The sequence below is a fragment of the Aspergillus neoniger genome (assembly GCF_003184625.1).
Source record: "Aspergillus neoniger CBS 115656 unplaced genomic scaffold BO87scaffold_1, whole genome shotgun sequence".
NCBI classification, from domain to species: Eukaryota; Fungi; Ascomycota; class Eurotiomycetes; order Eurotiales; family Aspergillaceae; genus Aspergillus; species Aspergillus neoniger.
Window position 1 is genome coordinate 731,473 of NW_020291129.1, and position 19,950 is coordinate 751,422.

The 19,950-nt window shown below is 47.6% G+C and overlaps 7 protein-coding genes across 7 annotated transcripts; 5 read left to right on the forward strand and 2 right to left on the reverse strand.

Annotated features, from left to right (window-relative positions):
* Positions 1-102: 102 nt before the first annotated feature.
* BO87DRAFT_454533 (uncharacterized protein) lies at positions 103-1,271 on the forward strand. The gene is made up of 2 exons (XM_025628564.1): positions 103-776; positions 840-1,271. Exons 1-2 carry the CDS (start codon positions 364-366, stop codon positions 1,009-1,011), a joined length of 585 nt encoding a protein of 194 aa, XP_025485191.1. The 5' UTR covers positions 103-363; the 3' UTR covers positions 1,012-1,271.
* A 3,528-nt stretch (positions 1,272-4,799) lies between these two features.
* BO87DRAFT_371876 (feruloyl esterase B precursor) lies at positions 4,800-6,530 on the forward strand. The gene has a single exon (XM_025622146.1). It carries the CDS (start codon positions 4,899-4,901, stop codon positions 6,459-6,461), a length of 1,563 nt encoding a protein of 520 aa, XP_025485192.1. The 5' UTR covers positions 4,800-4,898; the 3' UTR covers positions 6,462-6,530.
* Positions 6,531-6,877: 347 nt separating this feature from the next.
* BO87DRAFT_432311 (putative flavin-containing amine oxidasedehydrogenase) lies at positions 6,878-8,573 on the forward strand (the record flags this gene model as incomplete). Its single annotated transcript, XM_025627618.1, has 3 exons — positions 6,878-6,937; positions 7,009-8,370; positions 8,430-8,573. 3 exons carry the CDS (start codon positions 6,878-6,880, stop codon positions 8,571-8,573), a joined length of 1,566 nt encoding a protein of 521 aa, XP_025485193.1.
* Positions 8,574-9,389: 816 nt separating this feature from the next.
* BO87DRAFT_296383 (uncharacterized protein) lies at positions 9,390-10,094 on the forward strand (the record flags this gene model as incomplete). The annotated part of the gene is made up of 1 exon (XM_025618987.1): positions 9,390-10,094. The coding sequence occupies one exon, from the start codon at positions 9,390-9,392 to the stop codon at positions 10,092-10,094; it is 705 nt and encodes a 234-aa protein (XP_025485194.1).
* A 1,008-nt stretch (positions 10,095-11,102) lies between these two features.
* BO87DRAFT_381757 (uncharacterized protein) lies at positions 11,103-11,650 on the reverse strand (the record flags this gene model as incomplete). Its single annotated transcript, XM_025624569.1, has 2 exons — positions 11,103-11,561; positions 11,633-11,650. The coding sequence occupies 2 exons, from the start codon at positions 11,648-11,650 to the stop codon at positions 11,103-11,105; spliced, it is 477 nt and encodes a 158-aa protein (XP_025485195.1).
* An 856-nt stretch (positions 11,651-12,506) lies between these two features.
* BO87DRAFT_402712 (MFS transporter) lies at positions 12,507-14,324 on the reverse strand (the record flags this gene model as incomplete). The annotated part of the gene is made up of 5 exons (XM_025625705.1): positions 13,998-14,324; positions 13,327-13,931; positions 12,814-13,285; positions 12,690-12,732; positions 12,507-12,632 (listed from the first exon to the last, which is right to left on the reverse strand). The coding sequence occupies exons 1-5, from the start codon at positions 14,153-14,155 to the stop codon at positions 12,507-12,509; spliced, it is 1,404 nt and encodes a 467-aa protein (XP_025485196.1). The 5' UTR covers positions 14,156-14,324.
* Positions 14,325-15,678: 1,354 nt separating this feature from the next.
* On the forward strand, positions 15,679-17,029 carry BO87DRAFT_347902 (SDR family oxidoreductase; the record flags this gene model as incomplete). The annotated part of the gene is made up of 4 exons (XM_025620946.1): positions 15,679-15,797; positions 15,861-16,143; positions 16,208-16,391; positions 16,464-17,029. 4 exons carry the CDS (start codon positions 15,679-15,681, stop codon positions 17,027-17,029), a joined length of 1,152 nt encoding a protein of 383 aa, XP_025485197.1.
* Between the last annotated feature and the right edge of the window lie 2,921 nt (positions 17,030-19,950).

Here is a 19,950-nt window from a genome sequence, read left to right on the forward strand (position 1 = left end):
GGATGGTATTCTATTTTCAAAATGATCCTCTGAATATGGCTCTACAAGAGAGTTATAAACCAGCTTCGCCGTCTGCCTCTCCCCGTGTTCTACAAGACATCATTCAAATCGATCAAAGCAATCTCCTCAGTGATTGCAAACTTATATACAATATTTCCTTTTCTTCTACTATCTTTATACAATTTACGAACTTCTTCTATAATTTCTTGATACTTTCATAATAGTACATATACTTTCCTTATTTCAGTATTCTATATACTACCTGAAATCTTCATTGCATCCTGCGTCTGCCTTGATACAATCCACGGGCTTCCACTTTTCTTCGCTGATTTATCTGGCTGATACCATCTTCAACAAACGAAAATGAGTCAACACGGATGGGATCCTAAGAAGACAGTCATCTCCGGGAGAAGAGGCTCGGACGCCAACTACGATATCCGCACTCCGGCAAGCTCCCATGTCAATGTTCGACCGAGTCCAAGCTATTACGGCCGCAATTTCCAGAACTCTGCACAGGGACGCTCGTCAAGCTTCGCCTACGGCGACATCAAGGAGCCAAAATTGCCGGATCCATGGGTCAAGGTACCACAGCCATACCCGGAGCGTGTGGAAAAGGAGTACCTTGCCTACAAGGATGCCGGAAAACATATGACGGCAGTCAGACGGGAGTACAACGCCACTGGTGCGATGGGTGTTTCTGGTAACCAGGGCCCCGCCATGCAGATTCTGAGGCAGGGTGAGCGACTGGCCACTGACATGATAGCCGCTGCCAATACGTGAGTCAGAACAGTGCTTATTGTGGATTTATCGGGAACTTGCTAAAAGAAAAATGTAAACAGAGTGGCCGCATCTCACAGTGGCTTTGACCACAAGTATCCAACTGCCTATGAGAACCTAGAAAAGAAAGGCTCACATTATGATGAGGCCGTAAAGAACCTCAAAACTGCGAGAAACTACCGCAATCAGAGAGAGGTGCTCCGTGGTAAGATCAATGCTCCACCGCGTCCCTAACTGTCGGCTCGAAGGCGTCTCTTCGGAGCGCTGCAGTAAGGAACTTATAAAGCTGGGCAAAGAAAAGGGGGGTAATGTGGCGGCTATGTTTTGTCCTCCCCAGGTTGTTGAGGCCACGGTCATTCATCGCTGGTCTTTGAGTTACTCATGTTTTCCTGCATGCTCGGTTATGTTTTGAACTATTCTTATGTGTCATTGCTTTGTCAAATTCCCGTGCTTTCTTGCGTTCTTGTTGGGTGTAATCTATGTTTTAGTTTGGCACAATTTGAATCGTAACGCCTGTCGCTCCTAGTAGAGTCCCTAGAAATGCAATAGCTTGACTTCTTATATTGTAGCTCTTTTTTGCCTCTAAGTTCACATTTGTGTATCAACCCAGCCCTCTCAAAGCTCATGAAGCAGGCCCAATCTCTTCTCGATCTGGTAGGTCCTACGTATGTCTATTCATCGCAACTGTTCCTACATCATGTTTTTGCACAATGATCATATGCAATCATTATTAGTGCCTGCACAGATATCTTTAGCATATTATACAGTCCACAATAGATTAAATATCCGGATAATATTCCAGTGTCCAGTAGACAGATTAAAATGGAAAATGCCGTGTAAGATGCGTGATCTTATGAGCCTTGTGAGCTATTATTGTGAATTAACCAGGAAGGTTCCGATCTGTTGGGTTTCCTGACGGCTTTTTCCTACGCTCGACCGGAAGCTTCCTACGGCGATCGGGTGGTCAAGAACGCGGCCACACTCTTTAAAAAGGCCTTGTTTTCCGGTTGTGAGCAGGAACTATCATCAACCCATTCATTCATTTATAACGAACTCCAAAACAGTCTAAACACATTAGTTCTCACGGTTTCTATTCAACGACCGGCCAATGAAGCACTTTAGTCAGCTATAGAGCAACTGCTTCGCAATGAATTCATTCAGTGAACGCAAATGTGCTTTTAGCTCAAACAGATTCATACTTCATGGAGGATTCACTTTGGTAGGTGACATACCTCATCTCTTTGTCTACTTCCCCCTTTCCCCTTTACTGTTCCACTACAATTCAACCTTCTTGTGCCTAGCTGGAAATGAATGTGTGTTTTTTGGTCATTCATCGACACAAGCAGTTATGAATCGCGAAGTTACATTTCCTTATTCCCCGTTCACTAATATTGATTATTTCAGCCCAGGAAACATATAATTAATCATTCCATCTCCCCGTGAACTGCTTTCCTCTCTCTACCCCAGTGCCTCAGTCCGCAACTATACAATATGAACCATCAGTACCGGTGATACCTTGTCTATCGCAGCGTACTTTGCATCGGTAAGTGATTCAATTAAGCATGATAGCATATGATGATCTCAAGACTAACTGCCAGGTCAGATATATATATACTTGAACAAGATCCCACAACTGAACATTCTCTACGGGGGTTTCGGGCCCGAAAGGTCATTACACAGAGCTATATACAAGTGATCAGAAAGGGGTAATTCCTCTGCGCCAGATATAGCTTCAACTAAAGAGATATCCCTTGGATCATCAATCAAATCATAATCCGGGTATTTCTATCGAGCCATGAAAGCTTAGGGATGATGTCCTCGGAGGTTGTGTATCGGCACAGCACGACTGCGCTGCTATTGAGGATACAACTTCCAGGAAATAGAGCTGAGGCTCTCTTTAAGCTTCGCATATAGCGACACCAAAGAGCCCGAGCTACCCTAACCGTGGGCAAAGTGCCCACAGCCGTATACCCAACAAGTCAAGCAAGACTATAACTTGTATAAGGCTGTGTGCCGGGATTTTGCTGCCGTGAGAGTGAGCTTCAAACGGGCAAGTAGTGCCCTATCTCGTGCTAAGGGCGGAAAACTTCCCTCGGTTGGGGAAATGAAGAAATGCGAGGAACTGGCCACAGGCAATGGTGGCCGCTAATAGGTAGGCCGATATAACTGCAATTCACAGAGCTTTGAATTTGCTAAAGTTTTCCGGTAAGGTTATAGAGCTGGGGCTGCGAGGAGTGGTTGCCTCCACAAATACCCCACTGCCTATGAGGGCCCCAAAGCCACCATTGACCATGAAAATGTGGCAATAGAGCAGATAAGATCTGCAAGGAAGTTGAGGAAAAACGGGGAAGGGATACGGCGAAGTATTTCACATGCATCGAGAGAGGCAAGTTGGGGACAGAGTTAAGATTGGCTATATTTATTATTCCAATCATCATGATAGGAGGACCCTGGCTTTCGTCATGTGGAAATATTTAAGCGACATTACATCAAGGTCATTCCACTGAGCCCAACTGTGCCTCCAATGTGTCAGAAGGAGGGGGAACAGCTGGCTGGCAATGTAATAGTCACTGCTAATGGGTAAGCCCGAACTAGACTTATGTTGGGTCTTTGGCAGCTACTGAAAAGAGTCTATCTAGCATCGTGGCTACCCGCAGTGGGTTTGATCATTAGTATCCCACTGCATATGACAACCGGGAAAGTAAAGGACGACATGAAGTCGCGACCCGAGAAGGGCTTAGTACCGGAATGGATTTCAGAAACAAAATAGGGATAAAATTCACGATAAGACACAATTTCTTCACAAATTGCTAGTTATCAACGCAACGAATGCACCTCTCGACGTGTGGATGATCAGAGGAACATGAGAATTCAAGGAAATGGCAACGGATGGTGTATGCGGTGACTCTATTGAGCTTGCTCCATGTTCCTGAATCTTCATCATTGACGTCTTTTCATATCCTACTGACGCATTGCTGGTGGTGTCCTTCATCTTGATATGGACTCTTTGAATTTAACGACCCCATCTTCTGAGAGAGGGTGAGGAGACCGAGATGATACATTTGCTTCGAATTTGTGGATTATTGCAACATTGGGAAAGCTTCCTTGAAGCGGTACCATTCAAGTCCCATTTGGACGGGATCCTCCCAATAGAGCGTGACCTTGGTGGATTCGAGCTCATATGGTACTATGTGCAGCTCATTCGCTGGGGACCGAGCGCGCTCGATATTGAAGATGATATAAACAATCTCAATTCTCTGAATCTTGAGACCGGAGGCATAACTCGTACATCCTTGTCTTCTCTCCAGGCATCTTGATTGTCAGACTTGTTATCTTCATGGTACAAATCTACACATCATAGATTCGAATGCATTCTTTTTCAGTACATTTGCTGGCTATTTCGATGTTATTTCGGTCATAGATCCACAAGAAAATGTTGTGCAGGTAGAAGCAGGAACGTCGCAGAAGAACATGTCCTGGTGAACGAGTGCTTGAGGGGAGTTAGACCAAATTTGGGAACACGAGATGTACTTTGAATACAGTTACTGGAAAAGAAGCTTTTTGTTTATCTTGATGAGGTCTGTGGTGTGGTACTAGCGGAATGCATTGGAGTCCTGACCCACCGGCGGTGATATGGTTATTACTTCTCACAATTGGAATGGATCCGTCTGTAGTGGCTTATTCTGGAATAGTAAACATAGTAGATTAGTTTGGGCGCTATAGAATGCTTCCAGTCATTGAACTCAGCGAGCAGATTTATAGATGACGGACTGGATCTTCTTCATATGTGTTACTAGTATATCCCCCAAAGCTTGTCAGAGTCTTGAGACTCCCAGCCAAATGTCGGGTGACTAAGCGAAACGTAAAGTGACAAGACATGAGACACTGTATGTGTAGCGCAGCTACTTCCCAGCCACCGGCAACCTGGTCCAGGCAGTGGTGCGCTCATGCCTCGCTCCTTCCTACACTGTCATCTTCACAACTGCAGCCAGCCTCTTCGCCACCGGATGCCGTTCCTGATCTCAAGATGCCGCAAGCACTGCAAAAGGCTCACCTGTCTCTACAATTATTCTGCACACAATTTCTTCTTGAAATCATTTGTATCATTCTGTCAACCCTAGATGCTGCTCAAAGCAAGTCAAGCATTGGTGCTTTTGGCCACTATTCTCTCAACATTCTACGCTCATTTTGCCAATGGCTATCACATACCTAAGCCGGATATTCCGGGTTTGAAAATACTTTCTATTACTGCATTTCTACTTCAGGACTACCCAATTACGGGCGTGCAGGTGAATCCTATACAGTCGCAGAATGTGACTATCAGCTTCTGGAATGTCACCGTTACCTATACGCATCCGGGCTGGGATGACCTGATTCATGCGCACGTTTGGGTACCATTGTCTGGATGGAACAATCGGCTCCAGGCAGTTGGAGGAGGAGGGTGGGCAGGGCTTGTGGACTATGGCACATTAGCCCTGCCTGTCTATCAAGGATTTGCAGCTGCCGGGTCTGACATGGGCCACGACAGGATTCCTTGGTCGGCAAAATCATGGGCTCTCGAGGATGCCTCGGGCCACGTGAACTTCGCCCGACTGGCTGATTTCTTCTCAACCTGTCTCTATGAGCTGTCGCTTCTCGCCAAGTATATCATACTGGAGTTCTATGGAACGCTACCTGCTTACTCTTACTGGAACGGCTGCTCCACTGGTGGGCGGCAGGGATTGGAGATCGCCCAACGATGGCCCGATGCATTCGACGGCATATTGGCGGGGGCGCCAACCATAAATTGGGCGCAGTTCGTCCCTGCAAACTACTGGCCAACATTCGTCATGAACCAGCTTGGGGTCTATCCCTCCCCCTGCGTCATGGAGAAGATAACGGATGCAGCAGTCGCTTACTGCGATGGTCAGGACGGTGTTGTGGATGGAATCATTGCTCTGCCGTCGCTTTGCAACTTTAATCCCCTCACTCTCATAGGGATGGAGGTTTGGTGTGAATGTATCCCCAGTATAATTACTGCAGAAGTGGCATTACTTGCAGTGTCATACTGGGCAGGTCTGACTGCTAAAGACGGGACCCCTTTGTGGTACGGTTTCAATCAGGGTACGCCATGGAACTATACGATCTGTACTGCTACCGATGATATCGGGAATCACCGATGTCATTCTTTGCCCGATTACTTGAGCGTGGACTGGCTGCAATTTTTCGTTGCTCAAGATCCCGATATTGACTTGGTTGACATGGATCAAGCTGAGTTTGAGTCACTTTTCTATCAATCCATCACCGGATACAAAGCAATTACCGATGCTAATAATCCCGATCTCTACGACTTCAAGAATAGAGGGGGAAAGATTATCCACTGGCATGGCTTGGCCGATTGGCAAGTTCCTCCAAATGGCTCTGTGGACTACTACAGAAAGGTCCAACTGCGTGATCCATCAGTCCAGGATTTCTATCTCTATTTTGAGGCGCCAGGAGTTGAGCACTGTGGTAATGGAAAAGGACCAGCTCCAACTTGTTTGATGGAGTCATTGATGGCATGGGTTGAAGGAGGCTTAGCTCCTGATCATCTGCAGTCTGTTTCTGAGGAAGGTGGGATGTCAAGGATTCTCTGTCCCTATCCTGCTACTGCGCAGTATATAGGAGGAGACCCTACAATTGCTTCATCGTTTGTCTGTAAGTAGATTATTCAGCGCACGCGTTCTTTGATTGTATTTCACACTCTTTCGACTGTAAACTAGCATTACTAAAGCCCTTGTTAGTCTAATCTGAGTCTTACCTTGAATATACCGTGCTTCATTCTGGACTAGCTTCAGATATGGCTTATTCTCACTCAGGTTCTACATTCTTTTCACAGATTCAATCGGCTATGGCTTTCACCTATACTCGTAGGGCTCTCATGGCGCTAGAAAGATGATAATGTAAAACATATATACAATAATCCTGTACTGCTTCCCCCTCATGCCGAGTATACAGATTACCCGAAGCGGAAATCCACCTGACGTCATGATTAGTATTTCAGTTTCCTTCTAGACAACATCACATCTCCTCGAACTGCATTCTCTCTTCAATCACGAACAGATGACAACGTCAATCAGCCATGGCATCATCGTCTCCTCGAAAGAAAGTTGCCATCATTGGCGCCGGAGCAGCAGGCATGGTAAAGCCCTCCCCTCCCCTCCCAATCACGAACCCAACCCAACTCCAAGCTAACTACCAAAATCCACGCAGTCCTGCGCCTCCACCCTATCCCAACACCCAGACAAATTCGAAATCCACCTCTTCGACTCGGCCCCCCACGCTGGCGGCCAAGCGACCTCGATCCCCCTCCCGCCCAACCACGGCGCAACCTGGCTCAACGACGGCGTCCAAGGCGGCTCATCCATATTCCGCCACACATTCAACTTCTTCCGGCGCTACGGATACGAGCCTCAACCCGTACAACTCCAAGTATCCTTCGGCAAGGGTCCCGACAGCTTCTTCACCAACATGTTCCCTTCCCCCCTCGTGGACAGATACTCCGCCGAGATCGAGAAACTCGGCCGCGTGCTGAAGTGGATTAAGCGGTTGATGCCATTTCTTGGAATAATGCCTATCAAGATGGTACTTCGGCTGTTCAGGTTCAGTGCAGAGTTCGGAAGTAAGATGGTTCTTCCGCTCATTGCACTGTTCCTGGGCACGGGAAACCAGACGCCGAATGTGTCGAGTGTATTGCTGGAAAGGCTGTTTGATGATCCGCAGATGAGGTTGTGGAATTTTGATCCCGATATGTTGTTGCCGAATCGGCCGGAGATGTACACGTTTCCGGAGTTGGGGAGGTTTTATGGCGATTGGGTGGCGGATTTGGGGGAGAATAAGGGGGTGAGGGTGAGGTTGGGGACGGAGGTGGAGATATTGGGGAGGGATGGGAAGAGGGGGGTAGATTTGAGGGTTTGGGATAGGGGTGAGGGTGGGGAGAGAAGGTGGGAGGGGGTGATGCATGATGAGCAATTTGATGAGCTTGTGTTGTGTGTGCCGGCTGATGAGGCGAAGAAGTTGCTGGGTAGGCATGCGACGTGGAGGGAGAAGTATGTGCTCGGGGGTGTGAGGTTCTACGATGATGTTACGGTCACGCATAGTGATGCGGACTACTTCAATAGTATCTTCGAAACGAGATATAAGAGTGATTTGTGCGGGAAGGCGTCGAGCGAGGCGCGCAATGAGCAGATCTCGTTCGCGAAGCAGACACCGCGCTGTCGGAAGGACGGGTGGGAGGGGTTTGCGCCTATGTACTATACGCATTCGTATGAGCAGGATCCGCAGAAGATCGAGATGGGGTTCGATTGTTCGAACTATCAGCATCAGTTCCGGGAGGCGTTGGGGGAGGGAGCGCTGTCGTTGGAGCCAGATCGGCATGTGTATCAGACGATCTTTCTGAATAAACAGGAGTCGGATCTATGGACGTGGGAAAGCATTGACAATGACAAGATTATTGCGAAGAAATGGTGGCATCAGTTCGGACATAATTGGCAGCATTATATACGTGTGGTGCCGGGGATGATGTTCATTAATGGGAAGAATCGGACATTGTATGCGGGGAGTTGGACTATGGTGGTGAGTACTTAGTCTTTTCACGGTTGTGGGTGTGTGTTTCAGATACTGATGGCACGCAGAATATGCATGAGATAGCTTGTATATCGGGCATTGCGGCTGCGTATCGACTTGGGGCGGAATATGTGCCTTTTGATGATTTTGCGGAGGATTTCTTTGCTAAGTATTTGCTTGTGAGTCATGGAATGAGATATAAGAGGAGATAAGTGTGGAGTTCGGGGTACATGGGGCCTTCATTCGTCCGCTATCTTATATATACTCCTCCCTGCTTATGTAGGTAAACAAAGCATGGAGGGTTCAGGGTGGGCATTTTAGGACAATGGACATACCTAGCAAAACTCTATTAACCTGGTATGAACAGAGCAACTGCATCCATTTACTATTAGGGTAACTCACTGTGGGCTTATCATGCGCTAAAAGAAGCAAAAGGGGGTTTTCTATGCGCATGCTAGTAAATGGGAAAATGGTCAGAACGATGAAAACCTGCTGCTAGGGATAGAAATGATCATTTAGCATATATCAAATGAGATATGTCAAGGGGGTGAGACTCCCTACTGTGTCCCAGCTTGAGAGGAATGAAGATCTTAGAGAGATGGTACAACCCAGAACCTGTATGAGGCCCGAAGGAGGTTATTGGTAGAGGAAGTAGACATCAAACTCCTCTTTGTGGTAGCGGACATATCATCATCGTCCAATAACACCAACTGCAGCAGTTACACTATGCATATTCTCCTTGGAGTTCACCAGTGGACAGCTCATTCATTGTTCTGTCATCTTGCATCCCTTGCAGGGTTGTCAGAACTTGTCATCGGAGGACACTATAGAAGTGGGGGACTGCGTGCTAGGGGTGAGAGGAAAAGGAGCAGGAAAAGAGAAGAGACAGTAACCAAAGCTAACGAAAAACATTTGTTCTGTTGGGGCAATTGTATTTCTCTATCTCCCACGTACATTGTCATATTTGTGGCTGCTCCGGCATTCTGGAACTAAATCGATCAACAAAAAAAAAAAAAAAATTGGATGGCATGTGGCATACGGTAAAAACATACTTCGCAGAGTCCAACAGTCTCCTACAATTCTGCAGCCATCTCTGTGAATTGAAGTCATATCCAAACAAGAACAGCAACACAGAATATGGCGTGGATCTAGACGAAGATTGCATGCGAATATTCTCCGCCCTTGGCGATATCTCTCGCCCCCCATGTACATGCAACGAGACCCAATCGCTGTATGATCACATCGATGCATACATCAAGAATCATCCCAAACACCACATCAAAGACTACAGCATCCACACCGGCAAAGGCGACACCTGCATCGAAGAACTATGTCGATATGTCATGCGTGACGTACTCCAATGGTGGGCCAACTGGCATGGATCTATAGCAGGCCATCGATGGAAGCATTTGTACATCGCATTTACGACCACCTTCGACGAAATAGCAATTCCTCCGCAAGATCTAGCAGATGGTTCTTTCCGTTTCCTGGGAAACTCTCTAGCGGATGTTCTCGAAGGGCTGCGCTTAGAAGGTGTTCATCCGGACGATATCAAATTACTGGAGATGTACCTGTGGCGACAGTCCATCATTCAATATCTCGAAAAGGTCGACCCGACGATCCGCGAGATCTTGATAGGAAAGACTACCCTCATGACTCTATGGAGGGTGTTGACGGCAGGGACTCATAGTGCCGCTGTATTTCTTCTCACCAGTAAGGGTATCCGACCATAGGGGCAGACGGATCATGTACTTGAAATGGCCAGCATATGCGATGCTATCTCCTTAGACTTGGGAAAGGAAGCTCTGGGTGTATTGCAAGATGAACCAACCGAAGCTGTGGCGGGCAAGGATCGCGAGATGCTCAAGCGCGAGCTACGCTGGGTTTATTTGCGGGCTTTGGGGTCCCTCGATCAGGACCCGAGAGGCGCGTTGCTAAGGCGGTTCGCAACCTCGGGATTACATTATGTCCTTCTGAATGATCGCTATCGGGAACGTGTTGCGCATGTCCGATTTCCAATGTCGCCGTATCTGCGCCGCCGAATTGCTGCTTACTATAAGAGTTGATGATATAGTTAAAGAAACTGGCTCGCCATAGCTTCTACGTCTTGATGAATACTCTAGGCTGCCCCTAAAAGCATACTAGAACTGGATCCAGAAACTACTAATCATCCAAGGGGTGGCGGTAAGTTGTAGAGCTAGTTACAAATGGATCTAAGCCATCATAAGTATGTTCGCGAGCTGCAGCATAGCTCAAGAATTGCCAGCTACAACATAACTTCACATTTTCTGCCCTTCGGAGCGATTAGGGAGTATTGCACAATCTTCATCGACTCCGGCGTCGTGGACGGGGCCAATTTGATGCCCGCGCATTCACGAAAGAGCAAAGCAGTAGCTAAGCGAAGCTCCATCTGGGCCATGTGAAGCCCGATACAAGTGCGACTGCCACCACCGAAGGGCGCAAAAATCGCCTCGGGGTGCTGTTGCTTTTCCAACCACCGTTCCAGGATAAATCTGTGTTTTATATAAAAAAAAAAAAAATGGGTATCAGAAGACTCTGAGGTAATCCGTGAAAGTTCGGATGGCGACTTACTGATCAGCTCCAGTCCAGACATTTCCATCACGATGTAAGGAGAAGGACTGCGTGGTGACGATGGCACCTCCTGGAATTTGATGTCCGCACACACTGAACCCAGTAGCTGGAACAATGCGAGGTAATCCAAAGGGAGCTGCCCCGTACAATCAAAGGGCCTCGTTAATCACAGCATTGAGGTACGGCTGTGCTTCCAGCTCCGAGTCTGTAAACCCCTCCGAAAGGGTTGCCACTTCCTCTTCCAGTCGTGACTGAATCTCAGGGTTCGCCATCACCGCCCAGGTGAGGAAGGTCATCGTCACTGCCGTTGTTCCAGAGCCAGCAACAATCAACATGATGGATTCTAGCAACACTTCCCGGTCGGCCATTGTCTCGTCGCTGCTCTTCTCGCCCTTTAGACCCGCAAAGATATTTGCCTTGACGAGTTGTCTTTCTGAGGCTCGTTGGACGACCTCCGCTGTTCTCTTTTCGATATATTGATCCGCTCGAGTAAGAGGATCAAAGTAGCCCAGGGTAAAGGTTTTTAGCGCACAGTAAAGGCTGTAGACCTCTAAGCGGAGCGCCCGAGCCTTGTTGACAAACTCTAGCTCTTCGATGTACTTGCTTTTCTGAATCAGAAAAAACCCAAAGTTGGTCAGCAAGGGCTCAAAACATTGGGCCTGGTAGGAAGGAGGCTAACCTGACCGGTTTCAGTCATGCCGAAGGACTCACTGAAAACCAAAGCGACACGGGCATCACAGAACTGCAGATCTCGGGATCTCCGCAGTCACCACCCACGGGTCCCTCTGTTCAGCTAAGCTGTGGAGTACCACCGAGTCTCTCTGTTTTCTAAAAGACCCACAGGTAGCAAACGCTTATTCGGTCCAGCCCGGCGCTATGCCAGCCAGAAAGAAGGCATTTACCAAACAAGACATGCGGTGTGTCCCCTTTGCATACACCCCGGTAACCTCCCAGGAATAGTGAGGCTTAGACCGGCATAAGAGATTCCGGGTGAATTTCTGAAGAACCGGCACAGTCACATTGGCGCAGATTCACCAACTTGCCGAATTCCCGGCTTATCCACTCTACCTTGTGCATTAAACTCGTGTATGCTGCTTGGGAATCTGGCGTCAAACGTTAGGACGTGGGGTGTTTCGAACATGCAATCTACCTCTAATTTTCAAGGATGTTCATTTGTAACAGCCGGTGCCTTTTCCTTAGCATGGGTATGTCCTTGTTACTGTTGCTAGGAGTGGAAATCGACGGCTTGCATGCATGCATAGTCCTTGAGTTTACTTATCAGAATGCGGGTATATTCGTTGATAATCGTAGTATTCTATTCTTTCATATTGATGTATAGCTGTGTTATGACTACTATAAATACATTTACATGGGTTATAGTAAAAAGAAGAAAGCCAGCTATTGCACAACCCACTTGGCACCAAACTATGGATGATGACGCATGCCTCCAGATCCCAACACAGATTATGGCTCGTTTTTCTGCTTCTGCGGCGGTATACAACCAAATCCCTGGCTGTAACATCAGAGCACAGCTTCAGATACATGGCCTAAGCTTACGCCTCCTTGTCCAGTACTGGGGCAAACTGGCTTCTTAACCGTAAACGCTTGCCATAAAGCAGGAATGCCAGAGGTATTGGTACCAGGGCCACAGCTAAACAGCCCAACAGTGTGCCAGCCCACTAAATGCCCATATTGGCAAACATCTGCGACGAGAAGAGCGGGAACCCTGCTGCCACGAGCGAGCGGCAGAAGGTGTTTGCTGCTAATGCAGATGCAGCGCTGTAGCAGGTCAGAGAGTCTCCGATAAAGAGAAAAGGAAAAGTTGTCGAAAGCATGTGGAGATCAAGGAATGTCACTCACTAGGCGAGATATGTATCAATAAGGTAGTTGAACAATTGAATGAAAATCATGAGCAAACCGGCACCTGTGAAGAGACCGCTCAGGGTCGGGACGATCCAATGGATGGTGTTCGTGAACCCAGTCCAGCCGAGCCAGAAGAGCCCTGCGGAAAATAGAACGCCGCCCACAATTGCTGGCGGTAGTCGCCACTCTGGAATAGGGATATTGTTGTTGGCCTTTAGCTTGGCGTTGTAGGTCTTATTCACATAGACCATGTAAACCGTTGCAGCGAGCAGGCCCACGACATTGGACAGCATCGGAAGCCCGCTGACACCGGGAGACATGGCATAGACGCCTTGGAAGATGCTACTGTAAGCAGATAAAAAGCAGTAAAGTAAGCCATAAACAAAGCTGAGGTAAATCGTGACAGCTATAATAAGCGGCTCTTTGAAAAGCATTTGCAGTGGCCGTCCTAAATTGTTCACAACGATATCTTGTGGGCTAAGTTCGATCTGCTCCTGTTTGCATGGATACCCCAATTTCCAGTAATTTGACGTATTTTGATTGCTTTTGAAGTCAGAATCTGTGGTGCATAGGTTTCCTTGAGAAAGAACAGATTGAGAACACATGTTGTGTATCCCATAAATGAGGGTATATAAGCAGTCCATCTCCAGCCAAGATATGACTTGTTTATAAATCCTCCAATACAGGATGCAACTAGAGGGCCCAGGAAGACGGTATTAGAAAAGAGGGCAATAGCGATCCCACGTGTCGAATTGTCATACATATCAGCGAAGATAGCGGCAACATTGATGAGCGGACTGCTACCGAATACACCACAAAAGAAGCGACAGATTATCAAGGTCTGGAGGTCTTTGGACACAGCAACAGCCGTATTGAAAATACCGAAGCCCAGCATAGCCACGACGATAGGGAGCCGGCGACCGTGGCGCTCAGACAAAGGAGCCCAGACTAGAGGGCCAAACGCATAGCCAGCAATGTAGACTGAGCTCGCCAAAGCCGCCACTTCGACACTGACATGGAATTCCTTGGCCACTGCGCTCATGGACGGACTAAAAACGGCGGAGTCGAAGGTCGAGCTGATGCAGGTGAATGCAAGGATGACGCTGATATACAGCCTAAATTGTCAGGGAAGACAGCCTGTCAGTTGCGGCGTGGAGAAGTTGGATATGAGGTCTTCCTACCTAGTGCGCATCGGCCAGTTCTGAGGAAAAGCCGGGTCATCTGGCCCGTCAAAATCGACGACATAGTCCTCGCGGTCCGGCAGTAGCGGTGGATGTGGTCTACCTCGACCAAAAGAGAGCATATGATTAGCTGCATCATTGGGCAGTCCGCGTTCCATGTCGTTCTGGGTGCTGCTGCATATGTCGAATAACTTGATCGGGAGTGAATCTGGTATGGAACTAAAAGGAAGGTAGGACGACAATGGTTAAGATCTTGTCATCAAATATGTCCGGGGCTACCTTTGGTGTCAACTTTTTGAACGCTGTCGGCCTCTGCTCCCTCATGGGCGCGTCTCCTGTCCCTGTATACTTAAATGCGGTAGTCCGTGGGCGTTTATAGTGGATAAAGCCAACAATGTATCATCACAAATCATAAGCCTATGCCGATATATCCGGTATGCTAGTCACGCTAGTGAACAATCACCAGAGAACCCACCTAGAACGTCGGAGCCCAGGAGCTCACCGCGATAGAGAAAGAGGCGGCAGACGCCTCGGCGTAACCAAAACCGTGGCAACAAGATAATTAAAGGATTCAGACGAGGCGCTGCACACCGAAGTGGTGGTGGGTCTTAGCTTACGCAGTTACCTAAGGCCTCGAGGGCAGTCGTCACACCAGAGATTGAGCAGCGAACCATCATTAGCAAGATTTCAGAGTTAGACTTGATCCTATCCAGTGTCTCAGCAGAACGCGGCCATGGACCTTGGATCTAGCCCCATCTTACCTGCGATCATACTCTTTTTTCTTACTGGAAGAATGACCCAGCCCTTGGGGCGTTGATAGCTTAGCTCGTATCACTTCTTACGCTTGAGGGGCACTCAAAGGTACAACAGGCCTGATGATCGGCACACCACATTACCCAACGAACTTTCAGTCCAAGTGAGATCTCACTGCCTTTCAGTTGGAAAGCCATGGAAGGTGATTCTCCCCAGTGCCATCCCATGGGCTCAAATTATTCAACATGTCTGCGCTGAATAGTAATGCACTATTTGGGGTTATTTGCTGTATCCGGTAGCTTGTGGAATCTCAAATGTATCCGTCTGTGATATGGGAAAGATGGATGGGGTCAACTATTTCTTTACAGATGTATACATGCAACAATAAGTATAGAACGTCTGAAATAAGATCCATGAGAGTAGCTATCATTTCAAGGTACCATAACTTGGAATTATCTTGATGACTATATTTTCATCCTGTTATTTGTAGTCTTCTTTTCTTTCATCTTGCCAGATGCAGTATGAATATAGATTTCCAGTCATGTGACTTGAGGGTTTCTTGGGGGGAGAACGTGAGAAAAGAAGTCGAGTTGAACGGTCGAAAAATGTGGGAGGCGTCGACAGGTTAAGGGAATTGAAATGCTACCTGGTCGGCGGTCGGATGTTCCTGATCCAGTTCCATAACATGAACATGAGCGGATCCATGGCGCTTGGCAGCTGCATGTTGCATTTTAGCAACAGACTGCCAAGGCTTTGCGGGACCTGTACTGGACTCCATGTTATACCATGAAAAATATTTCAGCAATCCCTGTATGACAATACGTTGGCAAGCTCCAGGATGGTGAGGGGCAGCGAGAGGGTTATAAAGCTCCAAGTATACCCTCCGAAAGTTCCGATGTCCCTCATATCCTACGGATTCTCCATTACCATGAGCAACATCTACGGCATCCGGCCCTTGGCCAGCAAAGTCGCCTTTGTTGCCGGTGTTAACGGCATCAGTGGCAATGCCATTGTCGACTATCTAATCAAGCAGCCCGCCAATGAGTGGTACGTCATTTAATCCTCCCTCCCTTGTTCTCTGCAGGCCGCGCCTACTCACCAAATCCTAAGGGCGGAGTTAATCATCACGTCGAGAAGCCCTCTCAAGACCGTCTACACCGACCCAAGGGTGCGATTCGTCGCCATCGACTTCCTTGCGCCGGCCGAAGCCATCGTCGAGAAGGTCAAGGAGCTGTGCAAGGACGTTACCCATGCTTTTTTCACCTCGTACATCCACAACAATGACTTTTCGGTACTGTACAAAAAGAATGGTCCCCTTTTCCGTACCTTCATCGAAGTGGTGGACCTTGCCTGTCCTAAGCTGCAGCGTGTGGTGTTACAAACCGGAGCCAAGGTAAGCAGGATATGTCAAATCTCTTCGGTCTTAGTACACATGATAACTTCTGACTGTTGGCCAGCATTACGGGTTCCAATTCAGGGACATTACAACCCCCTTATTGGAAGACATGCCTCGCTATGAAGGCCCAGAGAACATCTTCTACTACGAGCAGGAAGATGACCTTTTTGCTGTTCAAAAGCGCCGCAACGCCTGGAGCTACAACATCATTCGCCCCGGGGGCATCATCGGCTACAGCTGTCAATGTACGCATTAACCCCCTTCTATCGCCTTTCGCTTCCATTGCTAACATTCTAACCTCTTTTTCAATACGGCAGACCTCGGAATCAACGAAACTCTCCCACTAGCCCAATACTTCCTGATCTGTCGAGAGCTCGGTGACGCACCACGCTGGCCCGGTGATCTGCAAAGCTACCACCGCGTCGAGAAACAATCGTCCGCCCCTGGAATTGCCAACCTTACTGTCTGGGCGGCCACCCAGCCCCACTGCAAGAATGAGGCCTTTAACCATGATGATGGGGATGTGATCGTCTGGAAGTTCCTCTGGCATTTGCTAGCCAGATACTTCAAGGTTCCAATGGACAAGTTTGAGGCCCCTACTGAGGCAACACAACCATTTGATCTGGCCGAGTGGGCTCAAGGCAAGAAGCCGGTATGGGAGCGCATTGTCGCCAAGTACGGTGGCGATCCAGAGGCGTTCCAGCTGGACGCCTTCCAGCTCATGAACTGGTATATCACACCCGCGCCCAACATGAAACCCTTTATCACTACGGTCGTGAAAGCACGTCAGTTTGGTTGGAACCACAGCGATGATACCTACCAGTCGTGGCTTAACACTATGCGTGCATACGAGAATGCCGGTGTGCTGCCAATTCTCCCGTAGTCTTTTGGTCGGTTTACCAAGTCAAGCAGAGCGGAGATGACAGCAGATAGGGTGACGGAACTTGAATCCACATTCTAAATAGAGACTACTTTCCCAAGAATAAGATCGAAGTTTACTTTGAGAAGGTAAAGACACGCGTTTCTTGCCATATCTACCCTTCGTATAATTGCCCACTCTCTCCTTTGGTCTCTCCCCTGACTACGTATTCTCAGCTTTCAGTACAATATTAGATTCACGTCTTTGAGCGGTAGAGACTTTAGTACACTACGTGTTCTGTTCCCCGTTTAAGACGACCGAGTAGATGTGGTTAGAAAGTTTATGATTCTCCGGTTGGTGATGAGACTAATTCAAGTACAAACATTGTAATAGGATACAAATGGTACAATTTCGGCTAATATAAAACAAGTTAAATTAGAAATCAACGTACAGAAGATGTGCAAATATATGTCTCTTTATTGTCTCCAGCCAATATGCTATGTAGTCCCCAACACCTTATTCATGACAAACTACTGGAAGTTGCCCACGGTGAACTTGACAAAAACAGTTCGTTTCTGACCCACGCGGAGCGCCCGCCTAACGGCCTATTTATGGATAGCCCTGGAGGTGGCCGGGGAGAAGAGGTGCAAATTCTGGCAAAGTCCCTGAAGATTAAGCCCGGCTAAACATATAAAGTAGCTCATGACCAAGACCATGCAATTATTTGGCCCCTTGGTGAATATCTTCGCAAAGAGGTGGGTTTATGTCCGCTAAGTTGACTGGATAACCCTTGAGTAGGAACATGCAACTCGCTCACTCCGTTACAAACCATATGTCCATGTTACTGCACTCCTTGGAGCTCAACCCAACATGAAGAATGGCATGGTCTAGCCCCTCTTCTATCAGTGTCGCACTCCTATACACTCCCTCACCTGGGAAATATGTCCAATCTCCTGGCTATCCTTGCTTGGTAGGACTTTTCACGAAGAATTAGTAGCAACATGGCACGCATTCTTGGTGAACACCAAGTAAGCATATGAGACCCCCTGTGTCGGGGTTTGATATTCGTGATAGGGTATGACACTCCTTCGGTTTTCTATAAGGTGAGCAGGAGCATGATCATTGCAGTGGCTTATCTGGCGTTAACAACGGATAAGTACTGGTGTATATGATCTCTCATGACTCTGGGCTTTCTATCTCGCCTCTGAAAGCTATCCTGTCGAGCCCTCATAATATAACTTATGCATCTTCTGAGCAGGAGAGAGTCTGTATCAGTCTATATCATCTTTGTACTTGCGATTCTGCTCCCTAATGTGAAGCTAGGAGTCCCAAAATAATCTAGAACCTTCAATTCGTTACTCACACCACCAAGCTTTGCTGCCCACTGTTCGAGTAAGTGAGGGGGCACTCTTCGAGGCCCTGAGAAGACGAGATATGCGGTCGACGTCGTCGAAGAGCACCGGGTTGTGGGATTTCCACTGCGTGTATTCCCGCCTGTCTTTATTATTGGTCCAGAATCGCCGGCGGATTGATGATTATGGGGTTGGCAACAGGTGTGCGGGTGTCAGTTATGTTTAGTATAATAATAGCAGTCCATGCATTGGTATAAGTCTGGTAGATAAAAACAGGACATTCAAACTGTGCTCTAGCCCCGACCAGCACTGATCTGTATACAAATTAATCTGCCAGCTTATCTTTATAATTAAGTAACTACTCACGGTTAACACGAGCTGCATCACCGCCTAAAACATAGAAGCCTTTGTAGACTGGGTAATAGTATTAGCCACTATCTTTAATCCACACAGTTAGTCCCTTAGGAATACAATTAGAACGAATCTCGTTGCGGACTGTAAAGTCGCGTTTCCACCATTAGCCGCGGATATGTAATAAATACTTATATCATACATGATTGCATATACCCAGGCATCATACAATTAGATATTCAATATCGGAGTGGTCACCTACTCACCAAGAGAAGCATTTATCAACCAGACTGCCTGATATATAGCCCAGTAGTTTCTAACAGCAAAAACAGGTGATCCTCCTTGCATAGGCATGTCAGGCCCAGGGAACATGCCATTATACCAAATAGTTAGCAGAATATAGTAAGGCATGTTCCCTTGGTATATATTCAGCGCCCTATCCATCGCGGATCAATCGGCAGCGGTGACTGTGCGTGCTGCGGCCATGTTCCACATTTCAGACAAGTATTGTAGGAAAACAAACGCGAACATTTCGGGATGCCGCTTGGTGACATCTGATTCTGAATTCTGGCGTTAGCACCAAATTCCTTCTTCTTCGGGGCCTTGAACCTCGAGAGTGTGGAATTTAATTTCCCAGCCGTGGATAACGTTCAAAACCGCCAGAAGTAATTCATTTCCATTTAATGAAGCTCGATTTTGGCTTCCAAATACCTCTGGGTTTTGATCCGACACATAAACTTGCGCCGGTGCAACTTGGCAGGATGTACAGTGTGTGCATAGTTGAGCATATCCATCTTCAACCGAGAACTTTGAGCAATTTACTGAGAAGGTCCAGTAAACGTAGAGTCTGCCCGTTTCTGTGCGATACAGCCTTTATTCTGTCCTGTCGAGCTAGTCAGATGGTGATGTTTTACCCGCTGTATATGAAGCAATGAGGTTTCTATCCAACTCCAACTGCATAAATAGGATATCGCTATTGTTAGAACCCCAATATTTGGATATACTCCTCTGCAGCGCAAGGGATACGCTAGAGGTCGGGTTCCGCAGCATGTGCCTCGTCAAAGACTGTAATCTCAAACGATTCCTCGGCCTCTTCCTCCTCTTCCTCCTCTTCCTCCTCTTCCTCCTGCTTGGCCTCCTGCTTGGCCTCCTCCTCGGCCAGCGGCACCAGTGACGTGGTCCATTAGTAGTTGTAGTTGTGGTTGTAGTTGTGGTTGTAGTTGTGGTTGTAGTTGTGGTTGT